The 23,487-nt window shown below is 37.9% G+C and overlaps 1 protein-coding gene across 3 annotated transcripts; it reads left to right on the top strand.

Moving 5' to 3' along the window:
• The first annotated feature begins 1,218 nt into the window (after window positions 1–1,218).
• Window positions 1,219–22,397, top strand: foxk1 (forkhead box K1). 3 transcript variants are annotated; one of them, XR_003935587.1, is made up of 11 exons: window positions 1,219–1,815; window positions 5,356–5,571; window positions 12,302–12,500; window positions 12,604–12,750; window positions 14,224–14,417; window positions 15,664–15,669; window positions 15,768–15,940; window positions 16,654–16,902; window positions 17,990–18,163; window positions 18,826–20,795; window positions 20,843–22,397. XR_003935587.1 is itself a non-coding variant. In XM_030136202.1 (10 exons), the coding sequence occupies exons 1-10, from the start codon at window positions 1,370–1,372 to the stop codon at window positions 19,050–19,052; spliced, it is 2,031 nt and encodes a 676-aa protein (XP_029992062.1). In that variant the 5' UTR covers window positions 1,219–1,369; the 3' UTR covers window positions 19,053–22,397. The 3 variants fall into 3 exon arrangements, 2 of the variants coding, with proteins under 2 accessions (XP_029992062.1, XP_029992076.1); XM_030136202.1 differs by having other exon boundaries at window positions 18,826–22,397; XM_030136216.1 differs by lacking the exon at window positions 15,664–15,669 and having other exon boundaries at window positions 1,220–1,815; window positions 18,826–22,397.
• The last annotated feature ends 1,090 nt before the right edge of the window (window positions 22,398–23,487 follow it).

Genomic DNA, 23,487 nt, shown 5'->3' with positions numbered 1-23,487 from the left:
AATTTCATCTGCCATTTCACTCAAATCATTGGTTAAAACAAACATCTATAGACCTACTGCTTATCTACTTGAATCAAATCAATAGAAATCTGTGTTATTTTCTTTACTTCCAGAAGATTTGGTTATAATGTGCTGTACATTTGGATGTAGACATGATTATAATTCACTTAAACCCATGCTTTCCTGTCACACTTTAACTGTGGACCATTGTTTCAGTATGTAAGACGTGGTTCATGAAAACGCAGCTGTCTGTTTTACATCCTAACAGCACACTCGTGTGGAGGGTGTATGATACTGTACGTTTCTGTGTTGCTTTTTTTATGTGCGTTGTGATCCTGCTCCTCACACTAATCCATCACCCAGGGTTTTCAACCATCTTGTTCTTTTCATGTTTATAAACAGAGGGTAGAGATTAAAAAAAAAAAGTTGAGTTGAGCTGAAGAATCCAGCTACACTGAAGACGCCGCATGTTTTAGTGATGGAGTCTGAAAATTCAATCTTTTACATGTTACCTGCTGAAAAACATAACCACTACATCAGCTGCAACACCTCCACAGTAAACAACAATTTTTGCATTTGCATTTATCAACTATGTCTACAAATCATCTTGCATTTGCTGTAAAACAAACTTTACACAGATTTGATGCAGATACCAAATTCAAGAACGGCGTGAAAGTGAAAGGCTGTGCTAAAATACCTGAACCTCATTCTCCTCAGTTTCCTGGTGTGACGGCGTCAACTGTAACCGCCCAGAAGAGGCGTTTAGGGAGAACACTTTACAGCCATATGATGCCATTAACACCGTTAACTACTGGTTTCGTCTAAACTTTTCGCGTTGCAGCCACTGAAAATATTGCATTTGTTATTTATACAAAGCTTTTTGAATGTATGAGTGCAAGTGCTTAAGTCAGTGCAACAAAAATCTGCGACATGAAATCAAATAGCACACCCTCTTTTGTCGACTTCTGTGTTTACAACATTTGTGCGAGGCTGTAACTGTTTAATTTGATTCACATTTATTTTTTTCTGAGTTGAAATTGTCTTATTTGAGTTTTTGCATTAATTATTAAAGCGTCAGAACAATATGATAAAGTTTCAACTGGAAAAAAAAGAGAAAACTAAAAATGTTTTGCGCAAAAACACATTAAGGGACGACTGTGGTACTTGAGCTTCTTACGAGAGGGAAGTGAACGCATCACTAGTCCGATTCCTGCGGATCCGCTCCGGTTCTCGCACCGACCAGGACTCCATGTTGTTCCGAAAGCCACGGAGCGAACAAGTGCCCTGGCCAAAAACTCTCACGTTGCAACTGTGTGTGCGAGAAGTACAGTGTGTGCGCGTGTGAGTGTGTTGACCCATCCGAGAGAAGATGGCAGACTACCGGGACGACACCGGGGCTCGAGCCCTTCTTGCTTTACAGTCGGCACCGTGCAGTCCCGTGCGCGTCGCTGTGACCTCGCACGGATATCACCAGCCTTCTTTCGCCCTCCTGGGTCCCCCGGTGATGGAAGCCCGCACCGACGCCGGGATCCTTCCCGTGCGCCTGGCTTCCCCTCCGCTGCAGGCCCTGGCCAGGCTCGAGGGCCGGGACTTTGAGTTTGTCATGCGCCAGAGGTCGGTCACCATAGGCCGGAACTCATCTCATGGCTCCGTGGACATTAACATGGGTCACTCGAGTTTCATTTCGCGGCGGCACTTGCAAATCACTTACGACGATTCAACGGGCTTCTCCCTCCGGTGTTTGGGGAAAAACGGCGTGTTCGTTGACGGGGTGTTCCAGCGGAGAGGGGCTCCGCCGCTGCTGCTGCCCAGAGAGTGAGTGCTGCCAGCTAGCATAGCCGATAAGCTAATTATGGCAACAGGGTGTTTAGTTATTGGAGAGCATGTCAAACTTTTCTGTACTATATTTCATGATGTAAGTGAGTTAACGTCTGTCAGAGCGCAGATGTCATGACGTATTTTAAATCCCCAAAGCAGCAAATCCTTTAGACGTTGAATTAACACATTGACAGAACGTGTCCTCGCTTCTGCAGTTGCTTTGCAATGTTTTGAATGACCTAACATTGTAATTGCGCTCTGTGAATGTATGGACACACGTTAATAACTCTTAACAGACTGCAGTTTATAACCTAGCCTTCTAAAACATGTTTAGCATTTGCTTAATGGAAATTTGCATGGCTGCATTGAAGATTGTCGGGTACATCGACAACCCACAGCCCAACCACAGGGGTTTGGTTTGATTAGAGTGGCTACGGTGCTTTGTAACCACACAGTAAAATAATAGTATGACACATATTCCCTTGATATCACAGTTAAAACATTTTTTGGGAACTTTGACCCCCTTGAACCAATTAAGTATCTTAGTAACTCACTCGTTAGCAAATGTAGCTTCATTTGTCCACCAAGTCCTAACATCAGCTAGTTATTTGCTAATATTAGAAATAATGTTGGTTGACGTGTCAGATTAATACTTGTCATGTTGAGGTATGGTTTGTTTTCTGAAAACCTGAACTGTGGTTGTTAATGTATAATCATTCATATTGTGTATTTGCTGAAAAAAGTCGTGGCTCAACAGTTTTCATGGCGATTATGTTAGCGATGTTAGCTAGCTGTGAGCTAACGTGTAGCAGTCACGTAGCAAAACATTAATGTAAACAAACGCACCAAGCTCGTGAGTACAGTGTGAAAAGGTGTGTTTGGTTTGTATCCGATCTTCAAACCCATTTTATTTATCAAGGTAAAATATATCATAATTAAATATCAAAGCTATAAATGAAGTGTTGCACTGCTTTTTTTTCCCAAGGTTAACACATTTAGCCTTCATTGGTTGGGCTAAGACAATAGCAGTCATAAAATCTAAAAGTTTGTGTGTGTCTGTCAATCATGGTGTAATAGGAGGAGGTGGTGGAGGGGGGGTTGGACCCTAATCCTCTCTGATTGGCTGTTAAGTCTGTTTGGGGGTGTGTCCGGACTGAACAGGAAGCGAAGGCTGAAATGACATCCTCATTGCAGGCGCACATGGAGTAAACATAAGATACACACCAAGGCCATTTCCACCAAATACGAACGTTTGGCTGAAAGGCTGTGTGAGGAGGGGGTCAGCTGGAGTATTGTAATGACCAAAAACCTGAAACCCCTACAAACTCTTTTATGACATTTCATACGTCAATATAGTACATTTTTTCCCCTTACGCAGAAAAGTGTGCATGATGTGTGACTTGTCAGATCATGCTAGTTGTATATTGATAACCTTAGTGGAATGGGAAATTATGTTTTGATGCCAAGTACTTATTTCCCAAATGTCAGTGGATTGATTCAAGTTGGAACTGTTCAGAAATGCACAAAATCTGCTTGCTGGCACAACATTTCCTAAATGCAGTGATCATTATTTTTTTTACCAGGCCCATTTTAGTCTCACTTCCCAGCTGCAGCAGTTTTTTCCCCTCCACTGTATTTTCAACAGATGGGGATGATAAAGTAAATAAGCTCCAGTGGTTGTATGTTGAGTCTCTGTCATCTCAACAACCACTCCAGAGTTGATATTGGCCTGTTGTTACCCTCTTTCACTTCTTGCATACAGACTCAATTGTTGGACTGCTCTTGTTTTATCATGTGTACAGCTGTGAGCAGTCTGTGTATGGATCTCATTAGCCGCAAACAGACAAGAAAGAAAAAGACTATTTCTGCCAAATATTAGATTCTTTTGTGACAGTTGTTGTCAATCTAGAGTACAATATGTCTGTGATCCTTTGTGGATGTTTTTTCCCCTGCTTCCTCCTCAGGGAGGTCCCATGTGTGAGTTTTGCTATAGTTCAGCTCCCTTTGCCTTGGTATGGATCCGGTAGCTGATGACAGATTTGGGTGTAGTCTCAGAGTCTTAACTACGGTAACAAAAATGTTTGTACCTTCTGTGCTTGCTTTATTTCTACATTAGTCATTACAGTTGACATGTAAAATGTTTGCTGAATGGCCTCCATGTGATTATTTTCAGATGTTTTTGTTGAGGCGTGATTTATCTTTGGTCCAACCGTATCCTCTACTGTTGTCCTGACCTGCCAAAAGGAAATGAATGTTGACAGTGGATGTTTTTAAAAGTAGGTTTTGTAAAAACAAAACAAAACAAAAATCCATGATAAGAGGTAGTAACTCCATATACTATGTTTTATCTTTGCCACTTTAATAAATTGATATCATCCAATGTCACTCTTAAAAACTAAGCGTCTGTGTTGCAAATTAGGTACCAACTGAACCTCTCAGAACATGTATATTTTTGAGGCTCCATGGTAATGTCAGCCCTGGTTAGTTTTTACATTTTCATGTTATCCATCCATTGGTCCAAATGATTCTGGTAAATGCGTTATCTCAATAATCACTGGATGGAATTTTGTCAAATATGGCATAAAGGATCAATTGGATTTGATGATGAACTGATTATATTTTTTGGGGTTAAAGGTCAAGGTCACAAAACACACTAATGCTCATAACTCAAGAATTCATAACCAAATAATGACAACATTTATGTAAATGTTTAATAGGATAAAATGATGACATTTTATATCACAAAGGTCAATTTCACTGTGACATCAGTGGAATGGATGTTATTCAACACTATTCTCCTAATAAAACCAGTCTTTAAGGCTTGGTGATATAACAATTGTGATATACATTTTTTATGTGTTTTGGGTTTATGTTTGTCTACACTATTGTATAACTAAAAGACTTGCAAAATGTTTTGCTGTTTTATGTAATTTTATTCATGGATATTTTATTCATGGACGTGTATTGTATCATTATGGATGACATGTTTTTCACTTGAAATGACTTACTTTTAATGATTCAGATCATGAGAACTTCCATCTCATAAAAAATCTATCTATCTATCTATCTATCTATCTATCTATCTATCTATCTATCTATCTATCTATCTATCTATCTATCTATCTATCTATCTATCTATCTATCTATCTATCTATCTATCTATCATAAAATACTTAATTCCTTTTATTAGTCACTTCACTATATTTTTTTATTGGTCAAAGTGCATCTTGAATGGCTGGTGGAATATGATTGTGAGGTGTAATTCTAGCTTATTACTTATTTATTTTATATATGGATAAATGTGTAGATAAATATATACCATAACCACAACAAAACAGCTCATGTCAACATTAGTCTACAAAACAATCATGAATAAATAATAGGCGTGTATCAAATAAATTAATAGTACAGGGCTTTGGTGCCTTTTGTTTTGTTTTTTTTTGGTGAATGAAAAAATAGAATACAACCTTTTATTAACTGTTCTCTCTTCATTCTCTGTCCCCCCGTCCTGTGGTTTTTGTTCATCTGTCCTGTCAGGTGTGTGTTTCGTTTTCCCAGTACAGTCATAAAGATCCAGTTCATGTCACTCCTGGAGGTCGAGGAGCAGCGAGAGAAGGAGCAGCCCTCTCCTCCCGCCCGGCCGCTCCTTCCTCACATTTCCCCTCTGAAAATCAGCATTCCCACAATGCAGCAGCATGAAGAGCACATCAGGGTGTTCGGCTCTCCACTGCCCTCACCCACAGGCACCATCAGGTATCCACACAAAAACAAACACAGACGTGGACCGTGATCAGTGCAAACACTGGAGAAATCCACCGCAGATTGTCCAGATCAGGCATTAAGAAATAAGAATATATATGTTGGTAGATGCTTTTAAGATCCCAGGACAAACAGAGTCCCTATGATTAAATAGCTTACTTTATTATTGTTTTGTCACTATGATTGCCTTTTGTTTTTGGATACATTGAATGACTGTTTATGTTTATGCATTTGGCAGATGCTTTTTTCCAAAGCGACTTACAGGGGAAAACCAATCAAATCACTCAATTAATCAAATTTTATCTATGTAGCGCCAGATCACAACAAAAAAGTTATCTCATGACACTTTATATTTAGAGTTGGTCAAAACCAGACTCTAGGCCAATTTACAGAAACTGTACAGAAACTGTGTTAATTAAAATTTAAAGCAACAGTAGGAAAGCGTTTATCATTCTAGTATCGTGTATCACTTGAAAAGGGATTTTTAATTTACATTAATAATAAATAAATATCTGTCAGAAAATAATTTTAATTAATAAAAATAATCAGCACATGAACCATTTACAGTCTTCATTTTACACATTTCTGATCTATAAATAGAACATAACTTTGATCCATTTTATAGAGAAGACACTGGTTAAACTTATGTAAATTAAATGACAGCAGCTGATTGTAGGAGGATTTATGACCATTTATCAAGAGTAACAGCTGCAGTAGTGTTAATAACTAAAACATTACTTTATGCTGTTGTTTCCAGTATTAAAAGTTTATTGAAAAATTCCAATTATTTACACTATTTTTTTAACAGTGAACAAAGAGAAATCAAAAATAAAATTCACTTCCCTCAATGAACCAGTGTTAATGACTCAAAAATAAAAATGCGCGTACAAAATAATGTACAAAAAATAAAAGGGTTTTGTACACTGCAAGACGATTTATAAACAGTGTTTTGTGAATCACATTTAATTAATTTAATGTTAAACGCTGTTTCGTTTTATCTTTTTGCAGACTTTAAAAGTCAAAAATTTTCATAATCTGAAAAAAATAGAATAAAATTGATCACTTTTTCAAAATATGATGAAACTTGAATCAAAATCCTAAACTTAGACTAGTAAAAGTAAAAACTGTAATGTATGTATGTCAAAATTTCACGGGTATGTCAAAGGTGGAATACTGAAATGTTTCTTTGCTTGCTGACTGATTCAGATTTTTGTTTCTATTATAATATCAATAAATATCAGTATTTATCTTTATCTCTTGCTTATTTGATATTTATGGTCCTGACATGATTAAAACTTTTGGAACTGAAAACACAATCCCGCCAAAAAAGTAAACCTCAGTTTGTGTTAGATATGGTTCCTGATTTTAACATTTTTTTCTGTGTGAATTCAAGACAAAACATTTCAATGAGAGTTTTCTTTAATACAGCTACACAATGATTATGTGTAACAAGTAGCAATAATAACAAAAAGCTTTACTTACAAAGAAGCTTTAAATTTAGTTTATTTACAACATGCAAACAGGTTGTGTTTAAAATGTTTATTCAGTAGCAAAGGCCTAAAGAGGAAGCACAAGTTTTGATTTCATGATTAAACTATTTTCCACATTGTTGAAAGGCAAATTTAGTTATTAAATTAATTTAGAATATTGCCAAGCCTTAAGTAAAACTGAAAAAAATCTAAACTAAAACTAGTCAGTCACTCAAAACCAGTCCAAGTGCATTCATAAAACTACTCAAACCAAACTGAACATCTAATTAGAAATGACTGAACTTTGACCAATAATAGTTCTGCTACAAACTTCTGTAGTAGAGATAAGAACTGAAATGTTTTTTGCATTCTTTTGTTGGAAAATGTTAGTATTTGACCTTACTTTTTATGTGTTCACTCGCTCAGTGTCTTTGAGTTTGTGTGTTGTTTTGTTTGGGATATGAAGCTGTGCTCTAATAAGCTTTGATAGCACATGTTGGAGAAATCACTGCTCTATTATTGAATCCATCATGTGCAGCTGGTCTGTCTGGTGCGCTGCCCTCTGCTGGCCTGCATTAGCTCTTACATCATCCATCTCCACCAATATCAGCCCATGAGCACCTGCCTTATATGGAGTGGCTGCAGCTTCGAGGCATGTGATTGGCTGTGTGGCGGATTGTTTTGCCTGTCGGCTGTTTTTCCGTCCATTCGTGGTTTCCTTTTCGGAGCCCCCCCTGCCCCTCCCACTCGGTGTTCAGCTCCTGTTCTCATGCACATGGTCACACACACTCGATGAAGACGCTCACTCATGCATCTCACTCCACCGTGGCCTTTTTCGGGTAGATTGTTGTGCTACCTTCCTTAAGACAGCCAACATACAGTACATGAAACAGCAGTGTATTGTGTTCAAGCACATGCTCATCTTTAAATACAAACAGTGTCTATTCACATGATGCTTAGAGTCACTTTTCCTGTTTGGCAGCTTAAATGTACTGTTTATAAGAACATTGTTGTCTTGCTGCCAGAGTTCACGCTGCTTCATGTGCACAAGCAAAGGAAACGGTTGTTGTAAGAGCAAAGACAAGCCTCAAGGCAGATACAACATGGTTTGCGCAAGTCCTTAGAAAGTCTTAAATACAGTCATTCAGAAGGTTTAGGACTTAAAATGTCTTACTAGATTTTTACAGGACTTAATAAATAACTTGGATTATAAAGTTAATTTAATTGTGTAAGTTTGCATTAATACCAGTTTTTTAAAAGTGCATTTGTGGGGAAAATCTGTATCACACAGTAGTAAAACTGTAAAACAACTTTTTCATTTATCTAAAAGGGGTCAAAGTAGTGGATGAATTTGTACAGAGCTAGGTATCTTTCAGAGATTGTTAATACTATTCCTGATATTATACCGTGGCTTTGATACCAGTCTGTTTTTTATAAATTCCATTTTAAAGGAGTTGTTTGTTAAACGGTACATTCCAAACTCTCAAAAGCAGGGGGAAGTTTCATACAAGAACACACTCACCACAACTAACACCACCAATAAATGAACACTACCTCTCCACAAGCTGTATCAGTCACTGAATAAAGTATGAAGCTCATTGTTTACACACATCTGTACTATGTTTACATATACTTAGTGCCATTAAAAACGCACGGTCCAAACATGTGGTGTAATTTCCAGAAAATGATATGCTCAGGTGCCTATTTTGTGTAAGTTGCTCACGAGATGAGGAACACCGTTAACAGTCGTATTTTTTTCATTCCCGACACATGCTATGTCGGCGTTTGGACTAATCCCTTAATGTCGGACTTTGAGTCGAATCTCTTGTACAGAGTCACGCTTGACTGGTAACTTTAGGTGTGGTCAATTGCCGATATAAAGGCAACAAAGAAAACGGTGAAATGTTTTTGCCAGCTCAAAATGCACCAACTTACGATGCAACAGAAAGAACGTGCCATTGGCATGTTAGGAGCAGGTCTGAGCCGTGGTGAAGTCACTCGCCGTTTGCGCTGTCATCGCAGTACAATCAGTCGTCTGACTGATCGGATCCCTCAGGACAGGATCATGAGACTTAGTTCCATGCGTTGTTGCTGCTCTGCTTGTCTGGAAGCCAGAGGTGGACACACCCAATATTGAATGATGACACTTTCAATTTCTGAGTACCTGTATTCAGTGACTGAATAAACGTGTTAAGTTGAACACAATTTGTCCACAATTCATTCTCTAATGACTAATGCTTCCTCCTTTAATGTGAAGGTAACCTCAAACCAGCTAATTTAACATATCTCCAAATATACATATTATTCTGACCTGTGCATTTTTAATGGTGCTAAGTATACGTTTTTTCCAGTCAAATAATAATAATTTAAGTTCATTATTTTGAGGGTCGATCAAAATAACACTGTCGTTAAAATTGTCGTGTGGGTTACTGCGTCAGCTGATAGTTTACATTATAACTCTGTTAGCTTCGCTCTGTTTTTAGGCAAAAAACAACCACAGTAAAACCACAAATTTTCTCTACAGTTTCTGTTGTCAGTAGCTGCACTAAAGATCTGTTATTCATCAACAAAAATTTAACATTGTAAGTAACATAATTGCTTCCATGAGCTTCATAATCAAATTCACCTATGTAGAAGAAACGCTGCCATTTCATCATCAAACTCCATTCTTTTAATTTCCAACTGTGTACAATGGCGATAACAACAGTGTTTCTAGCTTTTACTATTTGTTTCTTTACGGTTCTCATCCCATCTGGTCATTTTCTGAGGCTTAGGTCAAAGGCTTCATGGTGTTAGTTTTTTCCACCATGGTAGACCAGCAGAGTGACGCAATACTCCCTCTAGTGGACACATAAATCCTCTGACCTGTCATTGGAAATAAATTCATTTCATGTCTCTACAATCCAGTACATGGGCATCTTACGTAATATTTTAGTGTTTCAGGGTAGAAATACAACAAGTAGTTCCTTTTTATAAAAAAAAAAAAAAAAAAAAAAAAATGACATTACATGTAACTGCACAAATCTGCATTTTCCTCTTCAGCATTTTTATGGTCTTTCATGCAGTTTAATGGGAAAAAAATTGGCATCATATGTTTTAAAGGAGTGATATTTAACATTTTTAAATGAAATTCTGTGTTTTAAAACGTTTCCCTGTGGTCTACAGTGTGTGTGTTTTTGTGAGTTTTTCTTAGTAACAGTGTTTATTAGATCTTGCAGACTCAGATTTACTCCTCAGGTGTCAAAATTTCATACCACATGACAATGCATTTTTTTTAGTGTTTGATGGTCTAAGCCATGGTAAGATTTTAAGTTCCTGGGTAGGTATCAAAGTTTGGTACCACCTCTAAACCATTGTGAATTTTTCCTATGCCACTATAATTTAATATAGTTTAAAATAGTCTGTGACAGTCCTGTAGGATACAGTTTACATTGTACATCGTATGGTTCACAGCTTGAAGTGTCTCAGAGTGTTATAGAGTGTACATTGAAAAGAAATTCCAGTGAAAATTATTATACTGACTGATATGAACAATAGTATTTATGGTTATGTTGTCCTGCTTTACTTTCAACTTCCAGGTTCAACAAAGTCTGGTCTGAGAACAGTAATAGGTCTTAAATTGCATTCACAATGGTCTTTAACAGAAGACTTAAATTTTACTAAAACCCTCGTTTAATGTAGCATCATGTTAAAGTTTTTTCTTTTTATGATTGTGTTCTTACTATTGTGTTTTACTACTGTTGTTTTGAAGTTTGTGGATACTGCTGGAACCTGTAAATTTCCCTATGGGATGAATAAAGTATCTATCTGTCTATCTATCTGTCTATCTGTCTGTCTGTCTGTCTGTCTGTCTGTCTATCTATGACATAACTTTAGTTAAGATTTTGCGCAGTATAAATAAAATTTTATTTAATTTGGTTTGATGATATAATTAGTAATTTTGCAGAATTCAAAATATTTTTTCTATTAGTTTCTGTTGGTCTTCATTTATTCTCCGGTGCAGGCTTCACTTTGAGCCTCCAGCCAACAAACACAAACATGCAGCCAAATCAAAGCACAGTGAATATCCCAGAAACCATTGTTGACTTTGCTAACAGAAGCAGGTGTGTGTTGTATAATAAGTTACCGGGTTTTCCCTGTATTCTGTCTCTCAGCAGCACGAGATAAAACCCTAGTTAATATTTAATATAACAATGAGTGTTTTTGCTCATTGTTGTGTTTCATGATACTTTTTATGTTTAAACACTAAGGAGATAAACTACCATCATTTTCCAAGCTGTTGAAAAGGACTTTATTCACATTGAGGAATATTCATTTGTGTATTCTATTATTTATTTATTTTCTTACAGTATTGCAGGCCTTCACTCATCATCATACGTGAAATTAGAATATGGACTAGAAATGGCTTCACTTACCACTTATTCTCTTGCACTGTTATTAGACTTTCATACTGTTAGTTTATTTTTAAATTACAGTATTGTCAATCTAATATGTAATGTTTTTATTTTACTTCCTTCCTTTGTTTTTCTAGTATTCACATCACATTCACATCATAAAACTGAACAGAGTTTTAGTGGCCTTCTATAAAAGTACTTAAAGTCTCAAAGGTTCAATAAAATTCACTTGAGCTCATGACTGAAAAAGCTGCCAGGCAATTTATTTACACAAGCACATTGTGTAAAGAGAAAATGTTAGAATTACAGCGGGAGGAGATAAACACTTAAGGCTCTGTGCAATAGTTTAGAAAAAGAATGGCTGTGATAATTATCAAGGGGCATACTATTTGCACATCTCTGCAAGTGGTTAATGTGAAGTTCACTAAAAGACAGAATGATGAGCTGTTTGGAATTAGCAGCTGAATTGTTGTTTTTCTGACAATTTATGATGTTTTACCTGTTTTATGTCTGTTTGTAATCATATTCTATGTTAAATTATTCATGAAGTGCTTGTCACCAACATCTTTTTTGTGGTGAAAAGCACTTTGTACCTTTTCAGAATGGGATCTTTCAGTAGGAGGGTAGCGGGTTTCGTTTGTAAACCACATCTGTAGGAAACTGAATTTGATCTTGACATGTATTTGGTTCTGTTCTGTTAATGTTTAGACAGATGACACAAACAGGAAACAAATGTCACTGTGGTGATTACACAACCTACGCTGAGAAAATTATGAATCAAGGCACTCTGCTTATTTGTTTACATCATCATTGTTCTTAGCTGCGGTTTATTTAACATAGATTGTATGTTCACTTCTTCAGTGTTCCAAACTCCTGTCCGGCCAGTCCAAGAGGGGCAGGGTCATCAGGGTACCGCTATGGACGCAACGTGACCTCTGACCTCCAGTTAGCAGCTGAATATGCTGCCAAGGCTGTTTCTGAGCAGAGGAGAAGCATTGCTGAGCAGAGAGGAGGAGGAAATGAGCAGCGAGGGGAATCTGCAGGTGGTGACAGCCCCAAGGTGAGGACCCTGCAAAGACCACATGTCCATCAGGTCTCAGCCTGCTAACAGGATGACTGTTGTGCAGTGTGTTCATGTCAATTCTGGTGTCTTCTTTGTGCAGGATGAGTCCAAGCCACCTTATTCCTATGCACAGCTGATCGTTCAGGCCATTTCTTCTGCGCCTGACAAACAGCTGACTCTTAGTGGCATCTATGCCCACATCACCAAACACTACCCCTACTATCGTACTGCAGACAAGGGCTGGCAGGTAGGCTGTTTTATTTTACAGGCCTTCATATGGTTCTAAATTCTATCATAGGTCTTTTCCAACCACTAAGGTTTGGATGTTGAACTGTTTCTACTCAGGATTCTCTGACTTTGGTCAGGCAGAACACAACAGGCCAAATAACGGTGACTTATGACCCCATTCAGCTTCACTTTTTGACACCTTTTTTAAAAATAATTTGTTATTCTTTTGGTGTTTGAGTGAAACACCAAACCACTGTCTTTCACTCAAACACCACATTGGTTTCTCAGGTTCCTTAGTGGGGAAACAACATTCCAGTTGCTGAGCCATTTTATTTTTGATCAAAAGCTGCCAACAGTTAAGGATTAGTTTTACACAATGGCATCAGTCCCATGCTGGTGGGCTCTCACAGTAATTTAATAATTACAAAAGACAGGAAGTCTTCATGGTACACTCACCAAAACTCTGGGCTGTTGCTGATAATAACACTTTGGCCAGTAGTTGATGCTCATACTGACAGCATTTTCTGTTTGTTTTCTTGCTGTTTATTCCACCATTTGTGGCAAGGAAATACAGAAGTCTACTATTTAAGTGTTTTTGTTTCAGGCCTTTATGAGCACAGGTAAAAATCAGCAACTGCAATCAATGGAAAGAGCTGCTATTTTGATACCTATTGTCAGTCATCAGTCCGAAACTGACCGTTATCAATTTATCTCCTTAGCTCATGGTTGAGTTTCAGAGTTTAAAATCCTACATATACTAATAAAAAATTCTTATTCCCAGATTTAAGTGATAATTTAGGAGGGGGAAAAACAAATTTTGTCTGAGAGGTCATCAAAAAATCAGAGGTCAGGTGAGAGTAAAAGGAGACGAATTCTACTGGCCTCCTATAGTCTCAGAACTTAAACAATCCACACCCATTTGTGGTTCTGAGTTATTTACTCATGACTTTGTGAAATTTTTCTCATAAATTTATCACTGTAATCTCATATTAACAAAGAATTTCTTTTTTTTGTTCAAAGTGTTTTAATTACACATCGAATCATCCACAAAAGCATAATACACTCATCACTTTTTTTTCTAATACCCAAACCCACGAACACTCCCACCCTGTTGCACCATAAAAAAAGAACATAATAATTAAAAATAATAAGAGACTCAGATATTAGTCACCGACTAGTATTAATAAGACTACTCTGAAATAAGTGAGGGATCTACCTCTTTTATGTGATTCAGAACAGGTTGCCAGCCACTGATAAAGGTACTGGCACAACCTCCTATAGAATATGTAATTTTTTCCAATGTTAAATGATGTAAAAGATCCAGAAACCATGATTTAAATATTAACAAAGAATTTCTCTTTGTAAAGTTACCCCTTTTATTGAAATTCATTTTTATTAATAAAAAAAACCCTTAATTGCTCTCATCCATCCTCCCACATGCCTTTTTCTCTATTTCCACTGACCACTCCCTCTTTCTTTTTCATCTGTCTAGAACTCAATCAGACACAACCTTTCTCTGAACCGCTACTTTCTGAAAGTGGCCCGATCTCAGGACGAGCCTGGAAAAGGGAGTTTTTGGCGTGTGGATTCTGCATCAGAGAGCAAGCTGGTGGAGCAAGCCTTCAGGAAAAGACGGCAAAGAGGGGTGGCCTGCTTCAGGACGCCCTTCGGACCTCTGTCCTCCAGGTACCAGCTTTAATTGGGTCGCCTGGATCCAAGTAGGGTTGACCAATATGGAGACTGAATATTAATAATCATTGAGAGAGAAGCAGATGTTTGGAACCAATATACTTGTACAGTGGAAACTCAGAAAATCGAATAACTTAGAATAATACAAATTTGCTGAAATGCATTTAAAGCTTGTGTTTAAGTGAAGGATCTTTTTTCAACATATTTATTATAAAATGTAATTTGTAGGGAGCTCCACCCTCTACAGTCCACACAGGGATGTCATTTCCCACTTGAACTCACCCCTCAGTGGGACTGAGTGGCAAAACATGCAGCATCATGGCTGCAGCCTGTCTCTGCTTCGGTTACTGGAGTTGACGGTGATACTTACAACTTATTAAAGAACAACTGATGCATGTACACTGACATGTGGCCAGGAATCCAATGTCATGACATATACAGGATTATGTGCCTGGTCCTGACTCTGGAGAGAAACAAAGAAAACCTCAAAAGCCCCCAAACCTCTTTGATGCATGTTTGTACTTTTGTCCCCTCATCTTAATTAATACACAAAAACACTATGCTCCCAACCAACAGTGATGATCAACATGCAGCTGCTACTGACACAATTAATGCTTTGGTTGTCTTTTCTCTATGCTGGTTAAGACAAACATCAAGTAGATGCATGAGTAACTGTATCATTAGAAAGCTAAAGGAGTTACACTTTACTTGTGCGCCACTTAATCATCTTGAAACATGATAAATGTTAGTGGTTAAAAATGTAAAAAGGTAGCTTCCAGGTACATAACAACGTTTGTACTTGTGTCAAGTTGAAATGAATATGTGAAGTGAATTCCAACTACAGATTAAGAAGGTGTGTTTCTATACAAATGCCATAGTGGTTTATTTTCAGAGTGTTCAAGCTGAACACTGTGCTTTACATAGTAGTTGTGACTGCAAGTGTAACTGCTGTGACTTCGGCCAAATGTGACGTCAAGTGCACACATACCCTGTACTGAGCAGCACCAGACTCTGGTGCAGAGCTCAGAATAGCGACTGCAGATACAGGGAGGTGGCTGCAAGAGAGACGATGAGCATTTATCAGATAAAAAAAAACAGGACACATAAGTTAAAATGCTGAATATCAGATCTGATCATCGGTCGACCCCTACACACAAGACAAACAGACCAGACAAAACTCTGTTGTTCTAACCTTCTCTCCTTCTCTTCTGCTTTTGTTTCTGCCTGTCATTTGATTGGATAGAACAAAGTAAGTCTACTGTTCAGGTTAAGGCAGTGAGGTGCTGTATGTGTTGACATTCTGTTTTGCGCTGATTAGGTTCTTTCTTCTTCGCTTCTGTTTTGTAGGAGTGCTCCTGCATCTCCGACCCATCAGGGCCTTCTGTCTCCTCCCTCCAGTGGACTGCAGACTCCTGAGTGTCTGAGCAGGGAGGGGTCTCCAATCCCCCACGATCACCATGAGCAGCTGGCCAATAAACTGGCCTCTGTACCTGAGTACAGGTACTCCCAGAGCGCCCCAGGTGAGTGCACACATTCACACAGATGGTGGAATACATCTACAGCAGGGGTGTTAAACATGCGGCCTGTGGGCCAAAACCGGCTTGCCAACGGGTCCAATCTGGCCCATGGCAGGAATTTGAGAAAATGTAAAAATGACACTAAAGATATTAACAATCAACTGTGTCAAAATAATTTTAGTTCAGGGGTCACATACAGCCCGATTCAATCTCAAGTGGGTCAGACCACTAGAATCTTAATTTAGTGTAAAGGTAAAATTACATGAAAATATTTACATTTACAAATTATCCTTTCACAAAAAATGGGAATAACCTGAACAAATGTGAACAACCTGAAATGTCTTAAGACACGCAAGTTCAATTTAAACATTATTCTGCCTATTACTGAATGTGTTGCGCCCTTGTAGATCCACTGTGATCTGTAAGTTGTAATGCACATGTGTAAATGAGAAGCTGAGGCATAATTTCATAAAAATTGCACTTATTTTTGTTTGTTGTTTGTTATTCACATTTTTTGAAGGATACTTTGTAGATAAACATTTTCATAATGTAATTTTACTTTTTTCACTCTAAAACATGGAGTTAACATTATTTTAAGGTTATTATGTTATTATTTTACGGTTCCGGCCCACTTGAGATCATATTGGGCTGAATGTGACCCCTGGTCTCCAGGTTTTCCTCTGCTCTGCTGAACATATGAATGTGTCTCTGTGTAGGATCTCCGGTCAGCGCTCAGCCCGTCATCATGGCGGCACCTCCTCACCTGCCCTCGGGTCCAGGGAAAGCCCTCGCCTTAGTTCCGGGTGGAGGTGGGCAGCTGCAGCCCATCCACCTGCTCCAGAACCCGGCCCAGTCCTCAGTCACTATGGTGCGTGTGGTTAGCAGCGCCCTTCCACCCTCCAACCCCCCCAACGGGTACAGTTCTGCTCTGCAAGCAGGGATGGACACCAGCACTGAGCTCAGAGGTACAGCCCACAAATGTCTTTTAGATCAACACAATATGTGGGTTTAAGGAAACATATGTAATGTGCATTTTGATATTATACACCAGAAAACATTTACAGGAACAGCGAAATGAGAGGATAAAACTCTCAAATTTCACAAATAAGTTATAATAATAATAATAATAATAATAATAATGATGATGATAAGTCACGTACTTGAGGTGATTTTTGCTGTTTTTTTGCTAAAGATTGAATGTACATAGAGAAAACTGAAATACCCTTTTCTGTTAAATTCTGTTGTAGTGAACATTTAAGTCATGTTATTGTTCAGCTGTTTGACGTATCTTCACAGATATTCTGATAAAGTCTGTAAAGGTCTGGTGTAACAGGTCATGTGGACTGATGAGACCAAAGTATTATATTGTACATTTTAGACTGACAACTACAACAGAATGCTGTTTGTTCTACTCTGGTCATTGCGTTCTACTTTACCATGTTTAAAGTGTCCTACAGCACCAATTACTGAGGACACAACACAACCTAATTATTCACTCCAAAGTAGTTTGAGGAAACTAACATAATATTTTTGTGATTTTTCAAAAGTTTGCTTCAAATTCACTTGACATCTAATGACAGCTTAGTTCAATAATAAACTAGGTCTTTGGAATCATATGATGAATGTTGGACTGGAATGAGATCGCTTTAAGGCTCAGTTTCTTGAAAAAATCCAGATCTGGTGAACCCATAATCTGGTGAAAAATTTATTTTGCGATTATTGTGGGAAATATTATTTGAGTCTAGTTGCTTGATTTGTCAGGAGAATGCGAAGGTTGCGGATCATTTTGAAATGCATAGTTTTTCATCTCATTCATGAAAAACAAACTTCTATGAAAAAATTCAAGAAATTCTAAACATATAAACGCATACATTCAAAACATTTGACACTACATCTGTTCAGTATCACTGAATCCAAAATACCTCACACTATAGCGTTGTATGGTTCAGTAATTTTACAGCCTGACATCGCAGTTAGGTTTTTAGTGCACTTCTACTCTGACGCTTGTTCACACACACATGATGTGTGTGGTTGTGATGTTGTTTCCTTCAGAAGCCCAACTGAACAGAGAGCGAGTGATTCACACAGTGGACGGTGCAGTGCAGGGTGGAGATAGACGCAGCCTGGCTCCAGGTTTACATCAACTTCCTGTTCGTCCTGTTACCCAGAATGGCAAACACACCACTGCTGTTGTTGCCACAGCAACCAGCCTTGCTAATGCTTCTGGTAAGAGATGGATTCTTCTGTGAAATGTGCTGTACGTAAATAGAGCAGGGATCTCAGTCATTTTTGTTCAGGGGCCACATACAGCCTAGTTTGTTCTCAAGTGGGCCAGACCAATAAAATAATAACTTATAAATAAAATAAATGTTTTATTGTCATTGTACAAGTATAATGAGATTGTGAATGCTATCCCTTTTAAAGTGCATGAAGAGAAAGCAGCATAAACATAAAATACTACACATTATGACAAAACTAATTATGAAACTGAGAATAACCTGAACAGCCAGAAAAATAAGTATAATAATTTTATGCCTCATCTTAAAGTACAATTTACAGATTACAATGGATCTACAAATACACAGGACATTTATTAACAGGCATTGTGGACTGAAATATATACACACACACACACACACACATACACATACACACATATATATATATATATATATATATATGTATACACACACACACACACATATAGATAGATAGATATAGATATAGAGTTCATGTCTTCTGTATAATTTTTACACTTCACAAATTCATGTCCTGGGCTGGATTGGACCCTTTGGTGGGCCATTTTGGTATGCAGACCCCCCTCACATAGAGCATTGAGCTGACACTTGACTGAACAACTCTTTCTTTCTTCCATCTTTGCCTTCCAGTCCTGAGTAGTCCTCTGCAGATCCTGGCTGCCCAGGCGTCCAGCTCTCCCCCGGTACTGGTGAACAGACAGTCCAGCGCAGAGGCCGAGCAGCCCGCTGAACCCCAGGCCAAACGGCCCAAAATGGACGACGAGGCCGGGACCGAATCTACTCAACACCAAGTCACGCCTGCCCAGCAACCCGTCATTGTTGCCATGACATCACAATCCCACGACCCAAGGAAATAAAAGCCAGGGCCTCTCACCAGGTACCTAATGGACAGCATCATCATTATTGTCCCCTCACTGCTTCTTTGTCTTTTATACTTATTTGATATGACTGCAGCCAACACGGCCAAAAAAAAAAAGTCCAAGCAGCCTGTCTCGGCAGAAGGGAATCCAGTTTTAAGGATCATGTAAACTTTCAAATGCATTAAATGAGTCAATCTTTCAGGATTTTTCAGCTTTACGGTCTTTTTAATCATTATCATTCACTTACAACACAAGGAAGGAATGTAAAGCAAGTATTATACATTTCTATATCATTTCAGCGCTACCTACTCTGATTCAAAAGGTGGACACCGTCAGCTTTTCCTCCAGTTGACGGAGCAGATGAATTGGTTACTATCACTCTCAGGCCAAAGATCTCAATCTATATTTTCGATTAGAGTCGCTGCTTGATTTAAAAACCAAGGAATGTGTGTTAGCCTACATTTACAGAATGTTTGACACAGTCATGGACAGAGAGGAGAAGAGGATTTAGCTGCATTTGGCCAAGCCTGTCCTGGTAGATGAGGCTTAGAAGAACAGACTGTTTCAGGTGTGATGCACCTATTATAAGCAGCGACAGTTTTAAGGGCCTTAAACGGCGGTTGGACAAGGATCTGTGGTTCTGCAGTAGTGGTGCAGGTCAAGAGTTTGAGCAGACTGGGACTTATACACCAACCAGCAAAGGCTGTGTTTAAAGGGCAACAACTGTGGCTTGAAATCTAAAGCAAAGGTGGAAGCATCTGAAAGCAGACATTTGATTCTAGCTCCAAAAAAGACCAGCTACATCCACACTTTGGCATTTCAGATTTCTGAAAATTAGGATGCAGCCATCCCTACCTTGGTCTTACCTCTATATCTACATGTACCTCCCTGGCTGGTTGATCCCTCTAATCTAAATTATTGGACAAATTTATCATTTTATCACTACTAATGACTCCATTTACAGCAAGAAAGCTGTTATGCAGGTATATAATAGGGTCAGGTCAAGGGAACACACACATCTGTGAGAAAAATCAAAGTGTCTCTTATCCTATTCTGCATGCACTCATTTGTTAGCTTATTACTATGATGTATAGTAAATGTTTGTATTAAAAATATGTGACTTGTTTTCTAGACACATTGGTCCTTACATCATAATAGGATCTAGAATTGAAACTGTGTTACTTTAAATCTGTATCAATAAGTCCAGAAGTTTCCAATATATTTTCCTAAATTTTGACATCTGTGTAGCTTTATATGTTGTTAACATATCATAGGCAAATTTAAGTGACTTTCCTGTGGGAACCACATGTTAAGCACTTTGGCGTAAACTTTGTCAAAATCAGTGACATGTTGATGAAACCGTGTTACTGAGCACATTTAAAAACATTTTTGGTCAAAAATTGCATTTTATGCAATTATCATCCTTACTATGTTTAAGTACTTACAGATACTTACTGAAATATGTAACATACGTAGATATAGGTTATACATGTATAAAATTTGAGCCCATGTCACTGCTTGACCTGACCAAATAGGCAAAAAACTAGTGTAGACAGAGATTGTCTTTGAAGAACTTGTGTGGAGAATTTTCATTTTATAATGAAAATGCACTCATTTGGATCTAAGTCAGATAGTTTTAGGACTTTTTCTGGTTTCATTCTCTTTGCTCATACACCTATTGTTAATACATTTATACTGTTAGAACGTGTATACATAAGGCTGTAATGTCGGCCATGTCAGGTCTTGATTGAAAGGTGTGGTATAGAGATGCTCACCTGCTGAGTCAGACTTTCAGAGCCTCAGTTTATTGAATTAAACATATTTTTTCTTGTCGGACAGCTGTACTGTCAAGAGGTTACACTAACTAGACTGTCAAATGATTTATTTAATGAAGTGTATCAGTTTACTGTACTGGTAAGTTAACGATAGTATTAACTCGCTCATCACCACTTTCGTCCGACTGTGGGCACCTGTGGCTCCAAAACTCTAAAACTAAGGTTAGTCTGTTTGTCACAGTAGGCTGACAGTGATGTTGGTAATTAGTATTGATGTTTCAAGTAACATATCACACGCTAAAAGTAACTTAATGTAAGAGTTAATGCAATCGTAGGTTGTGATGAAGTACTGGCAAATGTTAAATATGACAAATGTTCGAGCTGTAGATGAATACAGTTAACTATTACAAATGTTCACTTGGGGTTCAGGTATGTTGTTAGCTTAGCTTAGCCATTACAAGTCATAACCAGAATGTACCCCCACTCTCTGACCTGTGTGCGCTATCTGACGTACAACTAATCATCTGTTTCTACACCAGCCACCGTCACGGTCCTGAAAACTGCTGCTGCTGCTTTAAGTCCACATTATAGAATCTAATGAGACGCGTTAATGCTGCAGGTTGTCTGTCTTAAACGAGTGAATTCTAAATGAAAGGTTAAGAGCTGAATGTGAGGCATCTCTTGTTCTCACTTTTTTGTGTAAAGAATAAAAAAAAGTTGTTTTTTTTGAAGAATTAATAGGAGGAATCCCAATGTCTGCATTCACTGGTTTATCAGTGTGAAGCTCCTGTGCAGAGAAATAATGTGGACAGTAAAGAAGTGTCAGGAGCAGGAGAGGGGAATGGTTAAAAAAAAACAAACAGGGGAAACTAGTTGAAACGACTGAAGTGGAGCTAACCTAATGTAGACAAAGTGATTGTTTTTTTGTTTTTTTTCAGTAGTGGTAAAAGGAGAAATGGAACAGCCTGTGCATACAGTTGTGTTTGTCTTAGCACAGAAGCATTATTGTAATAATCCTTAAAGCCTTAAATATTTCTACATTTTGTCATTTTATCTTAACCTGTAGACAGCTTTACCTTTTTAGGATGTTAACACGCCGCTTCTAACAGTTCAGCAACACTACAACGATGACAGTTAACGTTGCATCAATAGACTTTCAGTTTTATCAGGGGAAGGGCGGGACCAACACACGACCACAATTTTTCAACTGCGCTCTTTTTTTTTTTTCTCCTTTCTTTACGGTACTTCTGATTTCTCTATTCATGGCACTGTTTTCTTTCATTTTGCATTTTCCTGACGTGTCATTCACCCATCTTTTCCTTTGTCCCAGTCTACCTCTGCCCCCACCCCAAGTCTCAAACACTGCCTTAAACTAGATGTTCTTTACCCCCCCCCCCCCCACCACCACCACCTCTGTTCTCTCATTCTCACTCTGCCTTTAGCTTTCCTGAATGTCCTCACACATTTTTTTTTAGCTGGCAATCAGGCACAATTTGCTCAAGATTCAGTGATTGTTGCACATTTAAAAAAAAAAAAAAAGCGTAATGATTGTATGCTGCTCTATCTGCTAAATGACAAAGCTATTAGAAAGTATTTTTTCTTATTTTGGAAAAATATTTTGCTACATGTAAAAACAGCTGTCATCAATAAACATTCTGGAAATAGAGAAGTATATGTATTTTTAAATGTTCCTGTTTTTGTGATTTGTTAAAATGTGTAGCACAAATTAAAATTCCTCATTGACTTAAGTAGTAGATGTGTCTTTCATTCATTCATGCAGATGTTTCAAGAAAAGGTACCCAACAAAAAAGTATCCAACAATTTTTATTTTTAAGTACCATCATTTTTAAAAGTATAAATAGTGACCAGAGAAGAACATGCACCTGAAAGCATTAATTTCATACAAATTGGTAAAGGTAAAATGTTTACTGCAAAGTAATGAACAGAATCAAAAAGTTGAGTAAAAATAAGAGATGAGACACTGATGGAAAAAAAGAAACACTTGGGTTAGTTTGACCCTGGTGAAGTAATAAACTACAGCTACAAGAAAAATGTACATGTTCCTAAAAAGTGATCATTTCCTGATGTGAAAATCTCTTTTATGCTGCTCCTGCTCTGAAGGTGAACATTTTATACTATTTATTTGCTTCTAGCTGCTTCAAATCCAAATCCACTCTGATTTATGCAAACCTGATCCAAACTACAAGTTTGGAGGAAGTTTGAGATGCGATTCTAATCAGATTTTGACGGACACGTCTTAACGCTGCCTTCACATGTTATCAGGAAAATGATCTTTTCCAGCAGTGAATTTGAAATTGCAAGTGGGTCCGATCAAGTGAAAGTGAACATCAACATGAAAAAGTAAATTTGCACACATCATTTATCAGGTGGGCTCATTTTTTAGCTAAAGATCTCTATTTTATGGAACTGTTAGTCTGTTTAAAATACCACTTACACAGTACAGGAGAAGTTCCGAATCTTAGGCTGCAGTAAATTAACAAAAAGACACGCAAAAGACTGTCTATTACTTTGAGAAATTAAAATTCGGAATGATGAAGTTTGTGAATTCATACACTGGTCACATTTAAAAAGACTATCTGTGAACTGTTACAGAGAAATTACTCTTTATTTGTAATTTACCTTTATCAGTATGGACC

This window comes from Sphaeramia orbicularis, chromosome 1, assembly GCF_902148855.1.
Source record: "Sphaeramia orbicularis chromosome 1, fSphaOr1.1, whole genome shotgun sequence".
NCBI lineage: Eukaryota > Metazoa > Chordata > Actinopteri > Kurtiformes > Apogonidae > Sphaeramia > Sphaeramia orbicularis.
The sequence above is the reverse complement of the archived record's forward strand: the minus strand, read 5'-3'. Positions and strand labels throughout refer to the sequence as shown.